At 43.2% G+C, this 20353-nt stretch overlaps 1 protein-coding gene across 1 annotated transcript; it reads left to right on the top strand.

Moving 5' to 3' along the window:
- Positions 1-1971: 1971 nt before the first annotated feature.
- NIT2 (nitrilase family member 2) lies at positions 1972-19285 on the top strand. The gene is made up of 10 exons (XM_077774905.1): positions 1972-2082; positions 5172-5290; positions 6832-6952; positions 8018-8106; positions 12049-12142; positions 12727-12801; positions 13858-13936; positions 15729-15827; positions 17991-18046; positions 18392-19285. Exons 1-10 carry the CDS (start codon positions 2055-2057, stop codon positions 18481-18483), a joined length of 852 nt encoding a protein of 283 aa, XP_077631031.1. The 5' UTR covers positions 1972-2054; the 3' UTR covers positions 18484-19285.
- The last annotated feature ends 1068 nt before the right edge of the window (positions 19286-20353 follow it).

The following is a 20353-nucleotide window of genomic DNA, read 5'->3' as shown; positions in this document are numbered from 1 at the left end:
GGCAGTAAGTTGCCTAAAGCAGCCTTCCCCAAATGAGGAAGGCTTAGCCATGAATTTAGGGTAGTAGTTTTGTTCTTTGGCTACTTTTCAAATGGCAGATAAAAGGGAATATGAGAATGTGAAGACAGAGCTGCTGTGGTTGAGAGGTCAGGGAGTGAAGTGGTGACAGGAAGGACTGCGCAAACTCAGTTGTCCAGCCTCTCGCCATCTGCCTCTGAATCCTTTTGTGTTACAGATGATGAAAAGGTCCCAAGAATGAGATGATTTGCCTTCGGTATTAACATCATGTCAGTGGCAGAACCAGAACTGGAACCATAACTAGCTGTTCCATTATGCCAAGAAAGTCCTAAAGGAAAACTCAAGAACAATTTTTATTATTTCTTACCATTCCCTCTTCTAGAATCCAAGTAACTAGCTTCCCTGCATGCGCTGTAGGGAAGACAGTGCCCACAGACTCTTGGTCTTGATGGCCCTTTCTCTCCTGGTTCTCCTGCCTCTCAGGTGGTTCCTCACCAGGTTTCACAGGCCCCCTTACACCTGTGACTCTCACAGTCCACTTGAAACTTGTCACCCATATTCCGAGCTTTATCTCAGATTAAATTGCTGAGGACTCCTAAATCAGCCTCCAGTCTGCAATATGGGAGTTTGAGGCTTATGACCACCTGCCTACTTGGTAGCTCTGCCTGGATGTTCCAATAACCTATCCAGCCATGCTTGATACCACTTTTATATACAACTTTATGCCAATGAACTTGCAAATCTAAATGAAATGGATGACTTTTTTTTATTTTTGGCAGATTATAAGTGGGCAGTATTGATGCAGGAACCTCAATGGCCTAATGAATCACAGCTGAAATTAAAAGGTTATTCTTTTCCTGCTACAAATCCAGGTCCAGACTGTTGATCTTTCAAAAAATAAAACCCTTGATTGCTATGTATTTCCTCACAACTTTTTATTATGAAAGTTTTATAAATTTTAAACTTTTAAAAACGTCTTAAAATAGTACCATGAACAGCTATATATTCTCCTGTTAGATTAAATTTACCACCTTTGCTTTATCTCTGTATAAGCACATATTTTCAAGTTAGATATTCTGACACTTCACCCTTAAATACTTCAGCAAATACTTCTCAGTAAAGATACTGTCTGGTATAATAACATCACACAAAATTCATTAAAGCATCAAATACCGAGTTCATAACTTAAATGTCCCTAATTATTCNATCATGACTTAAGCTGAAATCAAGAGTGGGAAGGTCAACAGACTGAGCTACTCAGGTGCTTCTGGACTATCTTTTCAAAAACGAGGATAAATTTCAATATAAACTATTACAGAACATAAAAGGATAGTAAGCTTTTATTAGTTTTGTGGTTTTTGATCCCCAAACCTAACAACAAAAAGCACAAAGACATGAGACACAAAAAAAATAAAAACCCAACCCAATCCTAATAAATACAAATGCAAAAGTCCTCACACAATATTAGCGTGTTTCAGTGTAGCAGGTCTCAATTTTTGAGCATACTGTGTTTGAACTGTTTCTCTTTTCCCCCATGACCAAGCAGCCTTCTAATCAAATCCCACTGATGTCTTGCGTGACTAAACCTACGTAGGTCTTCCCATCCCATCCCATGTCGTCAGAGCGACTTTTTCTAGGAGCCCAAGGCAATCAGCATATATGGTGTTATTCCCGGCCAGAGGTGCTCTAACCAGCACGAGGTTCAGTCCTTTTGCTGAGAATCCGAGAGACCAATTGTTAAACACCACTCTAATTTAGGTCCCCCCCTCCCCCTTACCCCTTTGCCCTTCGCGGCCTTCCTTTTACTCGGCTGTGTTGTTATTGGTCGCTTCTCCTTGGTCCAGCGTAGCGCAAACAGCTGACGCCTAACAGGTGTTCGAGCGCTGGAAAGACCACACTTTCTCCAAGGAGCCGCCAAGCCGGGAGGCGGGGCGGAGGCGGGGCCTGGGCCGTGGCGTGTCCTGCGCGCGGATCTGCCTCCCCTCTCGCCGGGCCGCAGCTCTCCGCCCAGGGAACGGAGTCAGGCCGCGCCTCCTATGGTGCTGCTCGGGAGAGCCATGGCCAGTAAGTAGCGCGGCGGCCCGACCTCGGCCCACGGGGAGAGGTCGCCGGCTCAGCCCCTCGCCTCCGTCCTTTGTCCCCGCCGCGTCCCAGGCCTTCCCAGACACTGCGCCCGCGGGGCGGGGGGCGGCGGGAGGGGTGAGGCGGCTCGGCGCACTCCCGGGGATGCCAGGCTTCCGGGAGCGCCAGGCCTCCGGGCCAGAAGGGTCGGCGCCTTGCTNGGGAAGGCTGCACAGTCAGTAATTAGGAGACTTCTTCAAGTGTGAGAACCTCTGCCTTGTGGGATTTTTGGAGGCTGGTTAGGTTTTGCATGAGAAAGCGGGACTATTCAGGGGTGTCGCGTTCATTCTGTTCACCTTAGATTGATTTTTGAACTTGAGTTTTGCAGAGGCATCTATCCTAATTATTTGTGTTTTGAACCCTGTGACGTGAAAATGAAGCATCTGTTTTCTCTGACTTGGGCAGTGTGGTAAGAGGCCCGGTTAACTTGCCCCATATTGCACCCCCATCACACCCAGTGGAGAAATGCTCTCTCCTGAACAGAAAACTGGACAAGCTGTTTCTGCATCTGGACATTGACTTTTCAGGTTAGGTATTACATGTTACACAAGCCTCTCCTGGATCAGCCCCAGGGGCACGTTTCTAGCCATGTTTGTCCGTAGGCCTTTGCCAGGTCCTTTTACAGGAGTCTTCATTTGAAGTGCCCTGGACTCCTACTTTGGAGACCTGGATTATTAGTTCTCAGGCCATGGCAAAATCTCTCTGAACCTCAGTTTCCTTACCTGTAAAATGGACATAAACTGTCCCTCCTGAGGTCTTGTGAGGCTCCCACAAGACAGTAAGGTTTGTGTGAGTGCTTTGTTTTTCATTTTCACCTGCCAGAGCTCGGAGCAAATCGGTGGCTGACTGAATGAATGTTCAGGATCTGGGTATGGAAGTCCTTTTACACACCTGCCTCTGGATGTGACTGCGGTCTCTGGAGAGGCAGCGCACGACCGAGGCTGGGGGGCTTGAGTGCTGTGGCTCTTGTTGGTGTTGAGGGTGGTGTCTGATTTTCCTGAGGAGTGTTTTCAAGTTACATGACCTAAACCCCCCCCAACCCACCCCAGAACAAACAAGTGAGGTTCCCATCCTGCCTTACAGTCCAGATTTTGGCTTGGTTTGTCTCACTGTTCACTGATCCTGTGCAGCTTCCCCCTTGCAATTCCTCATCTACCAATTCTTCTTGTATGCATAGAGGGCCTGGCACATTCCATATGCTTTTCCCACATTGGTCCCTTCACTTAAGATATTTTATCATTTTCTTTCTTTTTTTCTTTTGGTAAGTCTTTCCTTGTTAGATAATGAATATTAGGACAGCCAGGAACCTGAAAAGTCACTGTAATTTTCATTTTACAGCTGAGGAGATGAATTGACTAGTATTGTTTTGGCATCAAGAAACTTCCCAATGGTGGCCTTTCCGTGTCTCAGCCCCTGTGTGGAGTGGGTGATTTGCAGAATATCAGACAGTCCCAAGCCTGGATCAGGACAGCTGCCTTTCTGGATAGGATGAGGGAGAGAAGAGAGGAAGCTCTCAGCATAGCCATGGTGGATTCATCTTTTAATCCCTCTGGAGCAGAGACAGAGCCCAGCTCCTGAATTACGGTGGAGACTTCTAGTAGTTCTGTTTGATGCGCTGGTGACAGCTAAAGTTTGCTCCAAAGTTATCCCAGGTTTCATTTCCTGTTTTAAATTCCTTCATTTTCTTTCGGATTCTGAAACTGTTCAACAAGCCACCTTCAAGGTTACTTTTAGCTCTTCTCACTGTTTTAATTTAAGAGACACCAAAGAATGGTACGTCTGAGTTTTCTTACTTTTAGGGTTCACACTAGGCCAAATAGGCCTTCAAACGTTGGGGTCTGTTGGTGTTGCCTCTTCTGAGGACATTTGCACCATTACAAGAGACACCCAGAGGGAGAACTCTAATGGTTTTCAGGTTCTAGAGCTTCTCAGGTTTCTAGAGCAGAGATGGGGGAGGGAAGCCAGGAAGGCCTTTACTGGCGATTCATGAAGTTTTACAGAGCCTCATAGGTTACCATGTCCTTTGGATCCTTTAACCTTCCATCAGACCATAAGCAAAAGCTATTCATCAGTCAGGGTCCAGGCAGGACACAAACAACACCAGTCACTGCAACAGAGGAAATTGTATATAAAGAATTATTAACCAGGGGGTGATTACTATAAGAGCTACAAGAGAACTCTAGAGAATATAGGAAAAGCACACGTAGGGTGTAGTTATTACCCCAAGGAGGGACTAAGCCCGGAAGAACCCCTGACCTCCTTGGCTGACACCAGGTCTTGTTGGCTCTGTGGGACTCAGTCCCTGATGAAAATAGGGAGGTTTTCTTCCACGGTCTCTGTCGCAGCCTCTCGTGGTATTAGTTGCCACTTAATGTTGGGCTCCTTGGGGGCCCTGGAATATTCATGGGGCGAGTGTAAAACCTCACAGGTGCCCAGGGGCCCTCCCCCGTGACTAAGCACACGTGCAGCTCCTTGGCTGCCAGGCTTCCCTCCCTCCAGCGGCTGGCCCTTTGCACCATGCCCCAACTGGCGGTGGGGGCAGTGGGGGCAGGCATCTCTCTTCCCATGGGCTGCCCTAGTTCACAGTGATTGGGTGACTTCCAAAGGATTTCACCTGCACTGAGATGCACTCTGTACCTGGATCAGAGTCCCAAGAACAAACTAAGGGATAATTCCATATTCAAATTCATTCTTCCCTCCAGCCGTGTTCTCAGTAATAAGTAAGAAGCTGGCCCTGCCTGCTTCGTTTGAGGCCCTTGTGCTGGCGTCGGGCTTCACCCAGAGGTGCTGCCCGGTCCCAGAGTTTCTCAGCCTCCACATCATTCACATTCTCGGTTGGGTAATTCGTTGTGAAAGACTGTCCTGTTGAGCAGTGTCCCTGACATCTCTGCACCAGATGCTAGTGGCACCCCAACAGCTGTGACATTGTCAGAGGTCCTGGGGAGGGGATGCAAAATCCCCCTCTGGTTAAGAGTTGCTCTGATCAGCAGTCAGGTCTTCTGACGGTTGTTTTCTTGTATCTTCGTCCTCAGCTTTCCGCTTGGCCCTCATCCAACTTCAGGTTTCTTCCATCAAATCAGATAACGTCACTAGAGCTTGTAGCCTCATCCGGGAGGCAGCAACACAAGGAGCCAAGATCGTTTCTCTGCCAGTAAGTATGGGGGTGGAGGTTCCCACCTGTCTCTGGGAACTTTGATCCAGGAGAATACTGTCTGCCGGCTCTGGTTGTCCTCTTGTGTCCTGGGGTCCAGCAGGATTGTTTGGGGAATTGTTTCATGTTTACGAGTCTTTGTGATATAGGATGTGCCAGCATGTTTACAGCTCTCTTACTTTGGGATCATCTACCGTGTTCAGAGTCCTGGTAAGTTGTGTGGCTTACTTAGACTACTTAGTGCCTTGGCTACTTAACCTTCTTTCCTTGTATAAGTAAGTCTTTCCAGGACCATGGCACACTTAACTGATTTTAGAGCTAAGTCTCCAACAGTTTTAGAAAATGGTTGAACACTGGAAATTACTAGAGACCTTTAGGAAGCCTGCAATATCTGCCAGTAGTAAGCCAGAGGGCTTTGCATGTAAATCCTAGGTGATTGCTTTTAGAACAGAACCAGGTAAAGCTTGCACCACATTTGCTTGGCAGCAGGGGTAGTACTGGCCCAGAGCAGGGTCCTGCTTGTGCTAAGACGTGCCTATACTTCATCTTGGGGCAAAGGACTACTGGGACCAGGGGTTGAATATTCCAGGCACCCCCCTCCTCCACTCTCCCTCTCCCACTGCGGGGAGGAGGTGGCCCTTTGTAAACCCTGCTTAAGTTGACTAGAGAATTTGCAGGGTCACCTTGTGTTTTAGGCTCCACTCCATCACAGATGTGGCCAATAAGTCGGAATCTTTAACAAGGGAGTTCGAGATCTTAATGTGAATCCAGTGTTCCTTACGGCCACAGTTATGGGACTCACCTGTACCTGTACCCTGATCACAGTCACTTGTGAGTTAAGTTGCCAGGGACCAGAATGAAAACACCTAATTCTGCATGTGCCCTCTTCAACGTCTGTCTTGTACAAGCTGGTGATCCTCAGATTTGAGTTTCTTAGCACAATGCCCAGTGCAACAGTCTCAGTGAATGCACAAGAATGAATTAGACTCCAAGTCTAGTTTTTGCTTTTCTTTTTTCACAGAGCTGTGGAAGATAGACATATCCTGGGGATGAGAGATTTCGCAGGAAGAGATTGACAGTGCTAGAAGGGAGCTTAGAAACAGGTCCCATTATAGATGAGGAAACCTCTGTGGCTTGCGAAGCTTCTGTATCTATTCAAACACAGGCTTTATTCCTTTACGTAGTTAGTAATATAGTTTTGAGTCAATGGATTCATTCAAACACCTGAATTCCTATGATTAAACCCGATTGTCGTGGGGCCCGGGTGCCCAGGGTTGGGAGAGGCAGATCAGCCGGGGTGACAGGGATCTGAGAGAGCACACAGGACTGTGTCCTCTAGCCCCACCTGAGCCAGCTGTCAAGTTCAGCTCATGGCCACAGTCTCTTTGAGCCCTAGGATGCCAGTGTTTTTCTCACCGGCTGTGTGTTACCCCTTTGAGAGCAGGGCTAGAAGAGGCAGCTGTGTCTTCTTATAGCAGAACTTCAAAATGGGTGGGATATTTTCATTTTTTCCCCCCATTTCTCTGCCAACATTATTCTAGGAATGCTTTAATTGTCCATATGGCACGAAATATTTTCCTGAATATGCTGAGAAAATTCCTGGTGAATCCACACAGAAGCTTTCTGAAGTAGCAAAGGAGTGCAACGTATATCTCATTGGAGGTAACTTCCTATCCTTAAGGTATAAGGACCTAAACATGAAAAACATCCCAATAGTTTTTGTTTCAGTAAAACAATGGAATACATACAAACCATGTAAATTAGGCATTGAAAAGAATGAGGTGGATCTTATGCAATAATGTGGAAAAACGTTCAAGACACACTGTTACGTGGAAGAAGTATGTTCAGTATGATAGGAACAGGCACTCTCAGATTAATCCCTCCCACAAAGGCTATATATTTATGTGTATTTATATATATAGCATATAGTAAATCTTGTATAAAGACATGTCAAACTCATAATGATGACTTTTCCTTGGAGAAGGAAGGGGAATACAGGGCAGTTGGAAATGTGGAAAGAAAACACTGTATTGGAGTGTCTTCATTGTCCTAATACAGCATTAAGAAATTTTGTTTTTTCATAAAGAGGTCGCATATATCAAGGTAGTTTGAGAAGTGTGGTTTTGAAATAAATGTGGTTTCAAAATAAATTTCAAAATGTTCTATTTGCTTAAATCAGTACAGTAAGGCTGTTTAATAGGTATAGCAAACAAAATTATTCCGTTATGACTTACTAAGAATTAGAAACAAATGAGTGGTGAAGAAAAGATCAATCGAGAAAAGAGAAATGCAGGAACTACATTCAGTGATGGCAGATTTGGCCTCCATTCCCATCATGAGGCCTTTGGAGGTACAGTTGGGGGTAGAGTTACTTTGCAGGACCTGGTGAATTGAATTTGAACAACAGTGAATCCTCTGTGCTGATCTAGTGTCACAGATGAACAGATCTTGTAGCTCCAGATCAAAGCAGAATTCAGAAACAGTGGTTATTTTTGAAACCTGTCTTTGGCATCTGACTTAATTACTTTTCATCTCTACTGTGGAGTTTGTCTCTGAAAGATCATATTAGAGAAGGCAAAAAAAATAAAACCCATGATTAACCCTTAGAAGATAGTATACTTTATTGTTGGACCCAAGTGACAGTTTGTCAGGTGTTGGTCTTATTATCATAAAAAAGCGCTTTATTCAGAATATTTTCTTTGCTCCTGTTTCTCTTCTCAATGAAAGGTTCTATTCCTGAAGAGGATGCTGGGAAATTCTATAACACCTGTGCCGTGTTTGGGCCTGATGGAACTTTACTGGCAAAGTACAGAAAGGTAAGTAGGGAATGTGGCAGGTCTCATTACCTCTTGAGACTTTGCCATGAAATCCCCTAGTCCCTCTTAACATATTTTACACATGTGAGGCATTTGACTAGTTGGTATAGTCAACTTGTCGAATATTGGCGGTTGGCATTTTTATATAAATTTTAGACTTAGCCTGTCAGTTTCAGCAAAGGAAAAATCTATAGGAATTTTCATTAGAATTGCCCACTGTTTATAGCAGCATGATGGACAATAGCCACAGTATGGAAAGAGCCCAAATGTCCATCTACTGATGAATGGGTAAAGAAGATGTATATACATACAATGTAATACTACTCAGTAATCAAAAAGAAGGAAATCTTGCAATTTGCAACAATGTGGATGGAACTAGAGTGTATTATGCTAAGCGAAATAAGTCAGAGAAAGACATAGGACTTCAATGTGGGATTTAAGATACAAAGAGATGGACATAAGGGAAGGGAAGCAAAAATAATATAAAAACAGAGAGGGAGTCAAACCATAAGAGACTCGTAAATACAGAGAACAAAGTAACGGTTGCTGGAGGGGAGATGCGTGGGGGGATGGGCTAAATGGGTGATGGACATTAAGGAGGGCACTTGTTAGGGTGAGCACTGGGTGTTGTATGTAAGTGATGAATTACTAAATTCTATTCATTATTACACTATGTTAAATTTTATTTAAATTTAAACAAATAAAATGAATACTTAAAATGATTTAAAAAAAGAATTGCACTGAATATAGAGAGATCGCTTTGGGAACAGTTGAAATTTGGTAAATGCATATACACTGAAGATTGTTAAGTACTCTGGGTAAATTGATCCTTTTGTCATTGTGAAGTGTTTCTTTCTCATAGTACTCTTTGCTTGAAGTTTATTTTATCTCTGGTATTGCCATGGCCATTCTAGTCTTCTTATATTTACTGTTGTATGGTACATTTTTTTTCTAATTCCTTACTTTCAACCTGTATGTATCTTTATATTTAAACGATTCTCCTGTAGATAGCATATAGTTGGCTCTTCTTACTTTATTCATTCTGACAATTTCTGCCTTTTACCTGGAGTGCTGACTTGACTTATATTTAATGTAATTATTGATATGGTTGGATTTAGGAATTAGACATTTTACTGTTTTTTTCCTTTGTTCCTCTTTCCTGCGTTCTTTTGGTTTAGTTGAGTATTTTTTTACAATTCCATTTTAATTTATCTGTTGGCTTTTAGTCAGTTATACCTCTTTGCTTTTTTTAAAAGTTGTTGTCCTAAAGATTATCATATGCACCCTATCTTTTCATAGTCTTAGAATTAATACTGTACTATTTCCTCTGAAATTTAAGAACTCCACAGTTAATATAGATCAATTTCCTTCTTTTCCCTGTTTTCTGTTGTAGTTGTCATACATATTGCATGATAAATCCCACCAAACACTAAGTTTTTAAGTAATCCTGTGTATTTTAAAGAAATTAAGATACAGTTACTTTGTTTGCTGAAATGTTTACCTTCTTTGTATTTTTCTTTCTAAAGATCCTAGTTCTGTGTGGTATCTGCCTTCAAACAGAAAGACCTCCTTTAGAATTTTTGTAGTGAGGATCTGCTAGGTAGGAATGCTCTTAGTTTTGATTTATGAATATATCTTTGTTCTGTCTTCATTCTTGAAAGATATTTTTGGTGGAATCGAATTCTGGTTTGACAGTTTTCTTTTCTCTCCTAGCAATTTGAACAATGTTTTTCAGGTATTTTCTAGCCTCTTTTTAAGCATTTTTTCTGATGAGAAGTCAGTGGTGATTTGTATTGCTGTTTTCTTGTATGTGATTCATGTTTTTTTCTGTCTACCTTCAAAATGTTTTTCATAATCTTTAGTTCTCAGTGTTTTGACTTTGTGCCTACATTAGTTATGTTTTTCTTTTTATTTCTTCTGTGTGCTTCTTTAATCTAAATTTAACTCATTCATCCTACTGGAGCGTTATTTTGTTAAATGCTTTTCTGTCTCATTCTCTTCTTATTGGACTTCAATTTTGATATTGTTCCACCAAACCAGGTAACGAAGATTCCAGTTTTTCATTTTCATTTTTCCAACCTTTTTCCTCCCTCTTCTTCAGCTTGGACAGTTTCCACTGATCAGTCTTCAAGTTCTCAGAGTCTTTCTTCTGTAATCCCCAGTCTCCTGTGTGCCAACCCAATGAAATCTTTTAAAATTTCAGATAAACTTTTATTTCTCTACTGATTACATCCTATTTGTCTGTTCATTAAGACCATATTTTTCCTTAGACCCTTGAGCTTTCTGTTAATTATCACATCTGACTCATGCTGGGGTCTGCTTCATTGATTACATTTTCTTTAAAGTTAGGTAACATTTTCTTGTTTGTGTGTCTAGTAATTTTGGATTGAATATTAGATTATATGTTGTTGAGATTCCAGCTTCGATTATATTACTCTGAAAAGGGTTGAGTTTTTTTGTTTTAGTAAGTAGTTAACTTCATTGTACTCAAACACCATACTCTTTTTCCTTTGTGAGGTAGGCAGTAACTTCAGCTGCTTTTTTTTTTTTTTTTTTTAAATGTTTGTTTTTGAGAGAGAGCACGCATGTGTGCTTGAGTGGGGGGAGTGGCAGAGGGAGACATACACAGAATCCGAATCCAAAACAGGTTCCACACTCCGGGCTGTCAGCACTGACGCTTAATTGACTGAGCCACCTAGGCTCCTCTCAGATACTCTGGTCTATCTAAATTTGTTTAGCTTAGAGGCTAAACAACTAGATTTTTGTGCTAGTAACCTCACTCTTTGAAGTGCATATTTTTAGTATTGAGTTTTCCAGTCTATGAATGTGGTGTATATCCCACCATTTATTCAAGCTTTTAAGAATTTCTCTCGAATTGTTTTTATAGTGTTTTGGGTATAATCTTGTGTTATCATTTGCTAGATTTATTCCTAATTGGTGGGTTTTGGTACCTTTTCATTTTCTGTTTCTTGCTATATATAGAATTTATAGTATATGGAAGTACAGCTAATTTTAAAAGCACTGGCCTTGTATATTGTAACCTTGCTAAACTCACTCCTTAATGTCAGTTATTCAGCTGTAGATTTCTTTTGTAGTTTGTAGGTATATAGTCATATTTAATTACAAATTTAACTTTTTTCGTTCTAATCCTCATGGTTTTTATTCCTTTCTGGTGCATTGTTGCTTGAGTTAGGATCTCTGGGATTCTCTGAGTAGCAGGTGTTCTTGTCTTGTTCCTGATCTCAGTACGAAAAGACTTTTAATGTATCACCATTAGGTATGATGTTCCTTCCTTTTTTACTTTTGCTATTAGATTAAGGGAGTTCCTTTCCCAGAAGAGTTTTTTTCTTTTGTTTATAAAATACGAATGGATTTAGAAGTTTACAAAATGCTCATTATGTACCTCTTTAAGATGATCATATGACTTTGCTCCTCTATTTTGTTAGCTGTTTGTGGTAAATTACATTGATTTCCTCATGACATTTGCTTTCCTTGAATAAATCCAATTTCAAAGTGATGTGTTGCGCTTTTTATATATTGCTGCACTTAGTTTGAAAAATTGTACCTATGTGTAATTGCTTACCCACTCTCCACCTCTCCTGCTAGTGTATCAGTTTGATTTGATTCTGTGATGAAGACTTCAGTTAGCATTTGTACTGAGTAAAAAATAACACATTATCGCCTCCCTCAAGAAACCTAGACATCACCTGGCACACCACATAGGAAAGAAGTGTCATAAAATCACTGCTTTGTGAGTTTTTTTCCAGTTTGGCTCATTTTGATAAGATGTCAGCTTTTGAGGTGAATTATGGGCAGGTTGGGGTTGCTATTTGTATAGTTGATCTTAAGCATCCCTATTTCTGGCCATGGAAGGATGTTTGTAAATTGCTGCCATGAACCCTGCTAGAAAAGAGGTAACCACATCCATTGCTTGTGATGCAGCTCCATCTATTTGATATTGATGTTCCGGGGAAAATTACATTTCAAGAATCTAAAACGTTGAGTCCTGGTGATAGTTTCTCCACATTTGATACTCGTAAGTACTAAGTTCACCCATTTCTGCAGTCTCAGTAGAAGTTCAGGCATTCATTCTGTCTCTCTCTCTCTCTCATTCATTCTGTCTCTCTCTCTCTCTCTCTCTCTCTCATTCCTCCCCAACTTCTTGACATACTCTGCTGCAAGACCAGAAATGAGAAGGGCAGAGAATGGCCAGAAATGAGAAGGGCAGAGAATGGCCAGAGATCTAGAAAGAGTGGACTGAATGGAGAACTATGAGTCTGACATGATTTTGCTCTGCCATTTGGTCATAGCTCTGTCATTCAGTCACAGCCTATTTGTATGATCGCTTCCAGAGTTTACCTATCAGGGTGTGATTGAATACTTCCTCCATACATAATAAGTATTCAATTAGAATGACTTTCTCTTTTCTAATCTGACATAAATGATGTCTTTATGAGGGAAAATCAAGCAGGCATAAGCTTGTACATTTTCTCCATCCTTGGGCCCTGGGTAATGTAAGACCATCAATGTTTGGGGATTTCAGATAGAGGCTTTCCTCTGCCATGACGTGTTGCAAAGGAGGTTAGCTTTTCATTTGTGCATTTTCTGTTTGAAAAACAGCTTACTGCAGAGTGGGCCTGGGCATTTGCTACGACATCCGCTTTGCAGAGCTTGCACAAATCTACGCGCAGAGAGGTGAGACTACGGTGGTTGTGCGGTGGGGGTGCTTCCAGGTTTGGTTCTGGCCTGGTCTTCGTGGGTAGAGGGAGCCCTTAGTCAGAAAAGCCAGAGGAGAGGCCTTACTGTGTCCACCCCCGTCAGCCGCTCAGTCGTTGATGCTCATGGACGCTACAGTTGTTTGGAGATTGCATTTCAGCACACTGTGCAGCTAAGGCCGGAGCCGTGCTCCTAAATCTACTCTACCTCTTGAACCCTTCTTTCTACTGTATTTAGAAAAAGTACTTTGGAGCCCACTAGAAGCAAGGATGTGGTCTATGGTACCTGTCATGATTTCACACTCAGTGGTCTTGCATGTTGGGTACAGTACAAAACTAGTCATTGACATTATGGTCCAGAGAACAAGTGTCCTGCTGTCCCGGAAGAATACCGAGCCAAGTTAGAAGATCTGGGTTCTGGTTCTAACTCTCCCTTAATGGACTCACGTCCATTACTTTGAGTAAATTATTTCATCTTTACAGCAGCGTGGATCTCATTTTCCCAGAGGCATGGGGTGGAGATTAGGGGAGGAGAACTTAGAAAGCTCCTCATATGGTAGTCCTCAAATAAGAGCATTCCCACTAGACTGTCCAGGCTACTCTGATTCGGACTCACCCAGCACTTGAAGTGAGTGCAGGCATTGTGACTGCCTGCTCAGCAAGACAGGTGGGGGTGCGCAGGCTCTGGGTTGGCAGTCTCTGTTGACTTCTGTTAGTAAGCATTAGAGCACCTACTCTGCCCCTCATTTCATTTGAAAAGCATTGCAAAATGTAGTCCTTGCCCACGCAGAGCTGGCCATATGGTGCTGAGAGAAGTTTGTGAAGTCACATACCGTGATTTCAGTCACCAATAGCACTGTTCCTGTATGTCTGTGTGTAGCGTGTGTGTGTCTCCAAAGGAATTCTAGCTTGGCTGACATCTTTTTATGTTCGGGAGAGTTTGAGTTTGGCCCCCACTGGGTAAGGAACAAAACAGGGACCGAATATGGTGTGGTGTCATCCTGCACCCATTCTTCTCCGGCCTTTCTTTCCCAAGGCTGCCAGCTGTTGGTATATCCTGGAGCTTTTAATTTGACCACTGGACCAGCCCACTGGGAGTTGCTTCAACGAGGCCGGTAAGAAAGCATCTCAGGCATACCTTCAAGTATTGCTTTGTTGCAAAGATTTCCAGTATGGGGGGAGAACCAACCTTCCTGATACAGGACGCTGCCCCTGACTCAGATGCCTTGACATCCAGATGCAATGGGAAAAGATGAATCACCCCATTGATTGTGTTGTTCAGATTGTGGTGCTTCTCCTACCCCGTCCTTTATCCCATTCTGCTAATCCTAGAATACTCTACTGAGACACTTGTTATAAGTGCTCATTTTTCTATTCTGTGAATCCAAGGCATCGAACGGTGTCTTCGGCATATCACCATAGCCATTTTCTGAGTCCCCTGAGGGTCTCAGGTCACTCCTGAGGCTGAGGAGGGAGCGGTGAAGGGCAGATGGCAGAGGTGGATGTAACATGAAAGGGAAAAGGAGTGTGACTGGGGATGTAAAGTGTGCTGAAAACCATGAAATACTGGTCAGAAATGCTGGCTCTCTTCATTACAGTTCTGTTAATTGAGGTATCATATACTTAGAGGAAAGGACACCAATTTTAAGTCTGTAGGTCAGGGAGTTTTTTTTACATGTATAGTCACTTCTGGCCGAGGGCAATATAGAACACTTCCAGATCTCTAGAATGCTCCCCTTTGCTCCTTCCCGCAACCCTCTCCTTTGCCCAGATGTGGCCCCAATTCTCACTTCTAAAGATGATGGCAATTTTCCTTGGAGAAGGAAGCAGAGGTGTTTGGTGGTTGCTTGATGGAAGATAGGCTGGTACCTATGATATAAGGTACCTATGGTATTCATGGTACCTATGATGGTGTCTGGTACCATGAATATTAATTAATGTAGTCTTGTGGGGAGCAGGAAAGGCTTGGGAGATATTGGAATGGCCTGGCATGGATCTGTTGACTAAGCCCAGGATGCTCCTAGGTGAGATGGCCTGATGTACCCACTCTGCCGCCTGAAATTCTTACCTAATTTGAGACAATGGGGCTTGCAGCCACTGGGGGCATGGAGGTGCCATGCAGCCCTACAAGGTGTTTGGCCCCAGCAAGACCAGTCCATTCTTTCTGGCCACCTTGACTTGATTAACCAGAGAAGATCTGCTCTTTTATTTGTTAACAGGTTGGCTCAGGCCAGTGTCTCAACTGGGGCAGTACTGACATTTTGAGCTAGCTCATCCTCTGTTGTGGGGGCTGTCCTGTCCACTGTAGGATGTTTAGCAGCATTCCCAGCCTCTACCCACCAGGTGCCAATAGCAACCCCTATCATGAAAGTCAAAAAGTCAGAGTTCATGTCTTTGGACATTGGCAAATGGCCCCACTGGGCAAAATCATTCCCAGTTGAAAAGTGGCTGATGCATTAAGATAGTTTGAGAAAAGAGGATTTCATGGCTTTGTTCCCTTCCACGGCTGAGCCAGCCTATCTTGTCCTAGTTTTTTTATTTTATTTTATTTATTTAAAAAAGATTTTTTTTATTAATGTTTATTTTTCAGAGAGAGAGAGAGAGAGAGTGTGTGTGTATGGGGGGGGAGGGTGAGGGAGGGAGAGAGAGAGAGCAGGGAAGGGGCAGACAGAGGGAGACACAGAATTTGAAGCAGGCTCCAGGCTCTGAGCTGTCATCAGAGTCCAACATGGGACTTGAACTCACAAACTGAGATCATGACATGAGCTGAAGTCTAACGCTTAACCTACTGAGCCATCCAGGCACCCCCCGTCCCAGTTTTTAAATGAAGGATTTGTACCCTTAGGATAGAAAAATATTGCTAGTCTATAATATGTGAATTACCTCTTTTCTGTCTGTTGACAACAGGGCTGTTGATAATCAGTTGTATGTGGCCACGGCATCTCCTGCCCGGGATGATCAGGCCTCCTATGTCGCCTGGGGACACAGCACTGTTGTGAGTCCTTGGTGAGTTGGCCAAGCTCCTCACCAGGAGCTCGGGAGAGATTGCACTAGGGTGGGCGGGTTTTCTGATTCCCCACCAGCCCTGCCCCTCCCCAACCCCCCTTCCTCACATGCCTGCCAGGTCTCTGCCGCCTCTGTGAGAGACACTTGCACTTGGAAACCACTTGAGAAAGAAACGGTCCTGCTGCCTTTCTTGACTGAGTGTTTGACTTGAGCCCTCTTCTGAGCTTCTGAGTGGCTTCTGTTATCAGTCAGACTCCGATCACATGGGGGAATCATGGCAGCAGTCATGGGTGGGTAATTTTAGTAAAAGAGGCTCCCAGATTCTTGGCTTTTGGTTAAAATTTAGACTAGGTGATTGGCTCTAGGGCAGAAATGGGTTACAGGGGGAGGATTTTGCTTCCTACATAATGATTAGAGGATGAGGGAGGATGGGTTCATTTAAGGGAAACTGTGACCTTGACCTCTGTGAGAGTGTAAAGCGTCGTCTTAGGGACGCCAGCATGGGAGTCCTCCCAGCTGCACACCCAGTCCTATGTTACTGTATGTAACTCATGGTCTGTACTTGGTTTCCACAGCACTTTGACACACATGGTCTCCATGTGAACGACTTTTCCTATGTTAAACTCAGTTTATAGATGGTAGAATTGAAGTCCATGGGATAAAATGGCCAGAACTGGTGTTCAGATTCAGGACTTAGGCTTTCAACCTTGGATTTATTCCATACCACTCACACATCTGTATGATTACACACTGCTGTGTATTTCCATAATTTCAGGACAAATAACACCAGTAACAAGGCTGAGAAGGGTTCCCTGAAATTCTCTCTTTGGACTTTGTAGGCCCCCAAAGATTGTAGTGTGTGATAGGGGAAGGCCTTGGAAGATAGAACCAGTGAGAGATTCCGGGGGGCCTCCTACACATTAGGATTTGGAAGGCATTGGCAGACTGGAAGGATTAAGTTGTCTTGAAAATTTTCTCAAACTTGGTGCAAGTTCCTCTGTTCAGATGATAGTGACAGGCTTCCTGGCCTTCTGGGCAGCTCTGCTCCCGACTTGGTTCTCCCAGTGAACTTTATTACTGATCAGGCTGGGGCTGCTTCTGTAACGAAGTAGTTATACTTCATCTTTATTTGTTCTTTTCAGAATTCTATCCATAGGATTTGGATAGAATCCATAGGATTTGGGGGGCCCCCTGGCTTATATTAACATCAGGAATGGGTGTCTGGGGTTAATCCAGAGAGAGATCTTTGAATGCCAGGGCAAATGGGGAAGAAATAGAAAAGAATAAAAAAGAATTCAGTTAAATGGCATTAATGATGATGTTTATAGCTCATTTGTGCCAAAAATTTGAGCCTATCTGAGAAACAGAACCAATTCAGATTGTTTGTTAGGTCAGATTACTTTATTTTGTGCTTTTGAGAAATTTCATTTCACAAGATGTTTTTGAAGTCCTGCTTTGGGCCAAGAGACTCAGCACTGGAATCTTTTCCAGATCAGTGTTTCCCAGATTTGGGAAGGTGTGTGGTTCTTTCTAAGTGTGGGGCTCCTCTGCTATTGGGGTGTGCTTTCCACACCACTTCTATCCAGACTCCAGGCTGAAACCTTTCAAAAGGTGAAACCCAATAACATAGGGACCCGGGGACCACAGGCACAAGACCTGAGATCCAGGCAGCCCAGGGTCATGCTCAGCCCAGCCTTACGGTCCCCAGCCTTACGGTCCCCAGCCTTATGGTCCCCAGCCTTGGAAGGCGTGAAGGAGCAGAGCCAGACCACCCTCCCCAAAGGGGTCTTTCTGATATGCCCTCATGAAGGAACAGGACAGAGCTTCCTGCTGTTTACAGGTAGCTCGGTTCTTAGAGGTTTACAGTCATGGAAGAACTACCATTTCCTAGCAGTTGGCGGTTTACAAAACATACTCCATAATCTTCTAAGTCCTCACACAGCTCTGATTTCCACTTTATAGCCTAGGAAATGGAGAGTACAGGTGACTTACCACAGGCCACATGGCTACTTAAATGATGGAGCAGGAATTTCAGCCCCTCCTTTCTTGCCTTTAATCTTAGATTCCTTCCCCTGTGGCCTACAAGGTGAGACAAGAATAGGGATCCTGACACCCATGAACATTAGCGTGGTATGTTCTCACTCCTTCCCGAATCTCTTTCAGGGGTGACGTCCTTGCCAAGGCTGGCACTGAAGAGACTGTTGTGTATTCAGACATAGGTAAGATCTGCACGGCACAGTTAGGTCTCTGGTGTCCCTGTTGGTCTGAGGCAATTCCGTAGCCCTGGAAGCTCCTGTCAACTGGAGGGGCTCCCTTGTGCCACCTTCTCCTTTATCCTCGGTTCTCTGGCCAAACCTGGGGGGCTATAGCTCAGGTTGAGTTTTCTTGGTTTGGTTTGAAATGACTGCAGTGGCACTGCCAGGCCACCGGTGCCTCTGGACAAGGCCTATATTCCTGAGCTACTTTCTGAGACTCTGGTGGTTTTTATACTGCTTGGGGAAGAAATTCTCATTGGTTAGTAAGGAGTTACATCCTATTAATGGTACACTTTCCTGTTTTTGCAGACCTGAAGAAGTTGGCTGAAATACGCCAGCAAATCCCCATTTTTAGCCAGAAGCGATCAGACCTCTATGCAGTGGAGGCGAAAAAGCCCTAAGGTTTATGCTTCTAACATGTCATGAAAAACAGGAGGATGTTTCTGCAACGTAATCAACTCCCTGTTGAATTCTTTAAGGAGATTTTTTTTTCTAATTTCAGGCATTTCCTTTCTTGGGAACTCTGTTGAGATGATAGAGCATCAGCACATGGTATTTGCCACATCATATTAGATAGTTAAAAAGGGCTCAGGCTAGCGTTGCTAGCAGAAGGAAGAGGAGATGGCTATAAACCTCCCACACTAAGTTGCTTCATAGCAGTTGGTGAAAGTATCATATCTTGGTATCCTGGTGGTTGCTTCACCTGGTGCAAATACATTTGTGCCACACACCTCTTATCTCATTGCTGGAGCTAGAATCCATTATGTAGAAAACCTGGTCTCATGCTGCTCTTTTTTGAGCAGGACTTTGTTTTTAGCCTGTGAGTAACTATGGAAAGCAAGGTTATGGATCCTTGGTGTTTGCTAGAGGAGATGGCAGCCTTTCCCTTCCAAGCAGCCTTGGGGCTCTTCAAATTCAAGAAAGAGCCAATGAATCAACCCCAGACCCTCCCGGTCTTAGAGAAAAGGCAGTGTCAGCAGGGTGTCCTGTGGGAGAATGGCAGTGGTGGCATTTGGTCAAGGCCACTTAAGTATGTGTCTCTGCAGAAGATTTTCTTGATGGGGTGAGTGTCTGAAGATCTCTTCACATTTTTGCTTTTCTCTGTAGTAATACTTTTCTAGCTTGATAAAGGAAAGCTAGTGGTTTTAATGTAGTGGTGTTCAGAATCCTTTTGCACAATTAAAACTTAAGAATTTCAATCAACTCTGTTTTTCTGTACATTATTGCTGGTGGTGGGTTAATAAATGTTTAACAACCAGTTGTCCAAAAAAGAAAGAAAGCCCTGATTTTGCAGTAGTATTTGCCAATTTCCTTGGTGTAAATACTTGACTATGGCCAAGTTCAGACTATCAACATGACCCCTCTAAACATGGAGTTGGAAATAGATGCACAGTGGACACTTGTGAGGTGGTGCAATCCTGCTCTAACACAACACTGTTTACATTTGTAGAGATATTTATACTGGAAAACAAAAACTTAAAAGAATGCATGAGCACACATTCTGTTAGCTAGGAGAGTGATGATACCATCATGTGTCATTTAACCCATGGAAACCAGCATTATGTGTCATTTAACCCTTGGAAACTCAGAGGAGTACAAGAGTGAAAAAGGCAATGACATTTTAAAATTAAGTATACAATCTGATAAAATTTGACACATGGATACATCCATGAAAGCATTCTAATCAAGACAATGAATCCTCCCCCAAAGTTTTCTTATGCTGTTGTGTGATCCCTTCAACCACTCTTCTCATCCCCAGGCAGTCACAATCAGCGTTGTCACTGTAGATTCGTTCGAATTTTCTGTAATTACCCAAAAGTGGAATCATGCCATATGAATAGTTTTTTTAATCTTTCANGCTCACGCTCTCTCTCTCTCTCTCCTAGAAATAAATAAAAATATTAAATAAAAAAAAGAAGTATTAAAAAAAAAAAAAAGAAAGCTGCTAGGGGCGCCTGGGTGGCTCAGTTAAGTGTCCGACTTTGGCTCAGGTCATGATCTCCTAGTTTGTGAGTTCGAGCTCCGCGTTGGGCTCTGTGCTGACAGCTCAGAGCCTGGAGCCTGCTTTGGATTCTTCTGTGTCTCCCTCTCTCTCTGTTCCTCCCCCAATCATGCTCTGTCTCTTTTTCAAAAATGAATGTTAAAAAACTTTTTAAAAAGAAATGAAGCTGCTAGAAACATTTTGTACAAATTGTTAATTTTTCTTGAGTAAACCTCTAGGAGTGGAATGGCAGGGTCCTATGTGTATTTCACCGCCAAACTGTTTTCCAA

Source organism: Crocuta crocuta, unplaced genomic scaffold, assembly GCF_008692635.1.
Source record: "Crocuta crocuta isolate KB4526 unplaced genomic scaffold, BGI_CrCroc_1.0 scaffold6, whole genome shotgun sequence".
NCBI lineage: Eukaryota > Metazoa > Chordata > Mammalia > Carnivora > Hyaenidae > Crocuta > Crocuta crocuta.
This window is presented reverse-complemented; position numbering and strand designations above follow the sequence as displayed.

Coding starts and splice junctions, on each gene's coding strand:
- NIT2 (XM_077774905.1), top strand. CDS start 2,055: ATGGTGCTGCTCGGGAGAGCCATGGCCA. Junction 5,291..6,831: donor CCAAGATCGTTTCTCTGCCA/GTAAGTATGGGG, acceptor ACATTATTCTAG/GAATGCTTTAATTGTCCATA. Junction 12,143..12,726: donor TTTCTCCACATTTGATACTC/GTAAGTACTAAG, acceptor TTTGAAAAACAG/CTTACTGCAGAGTGGGCCTG.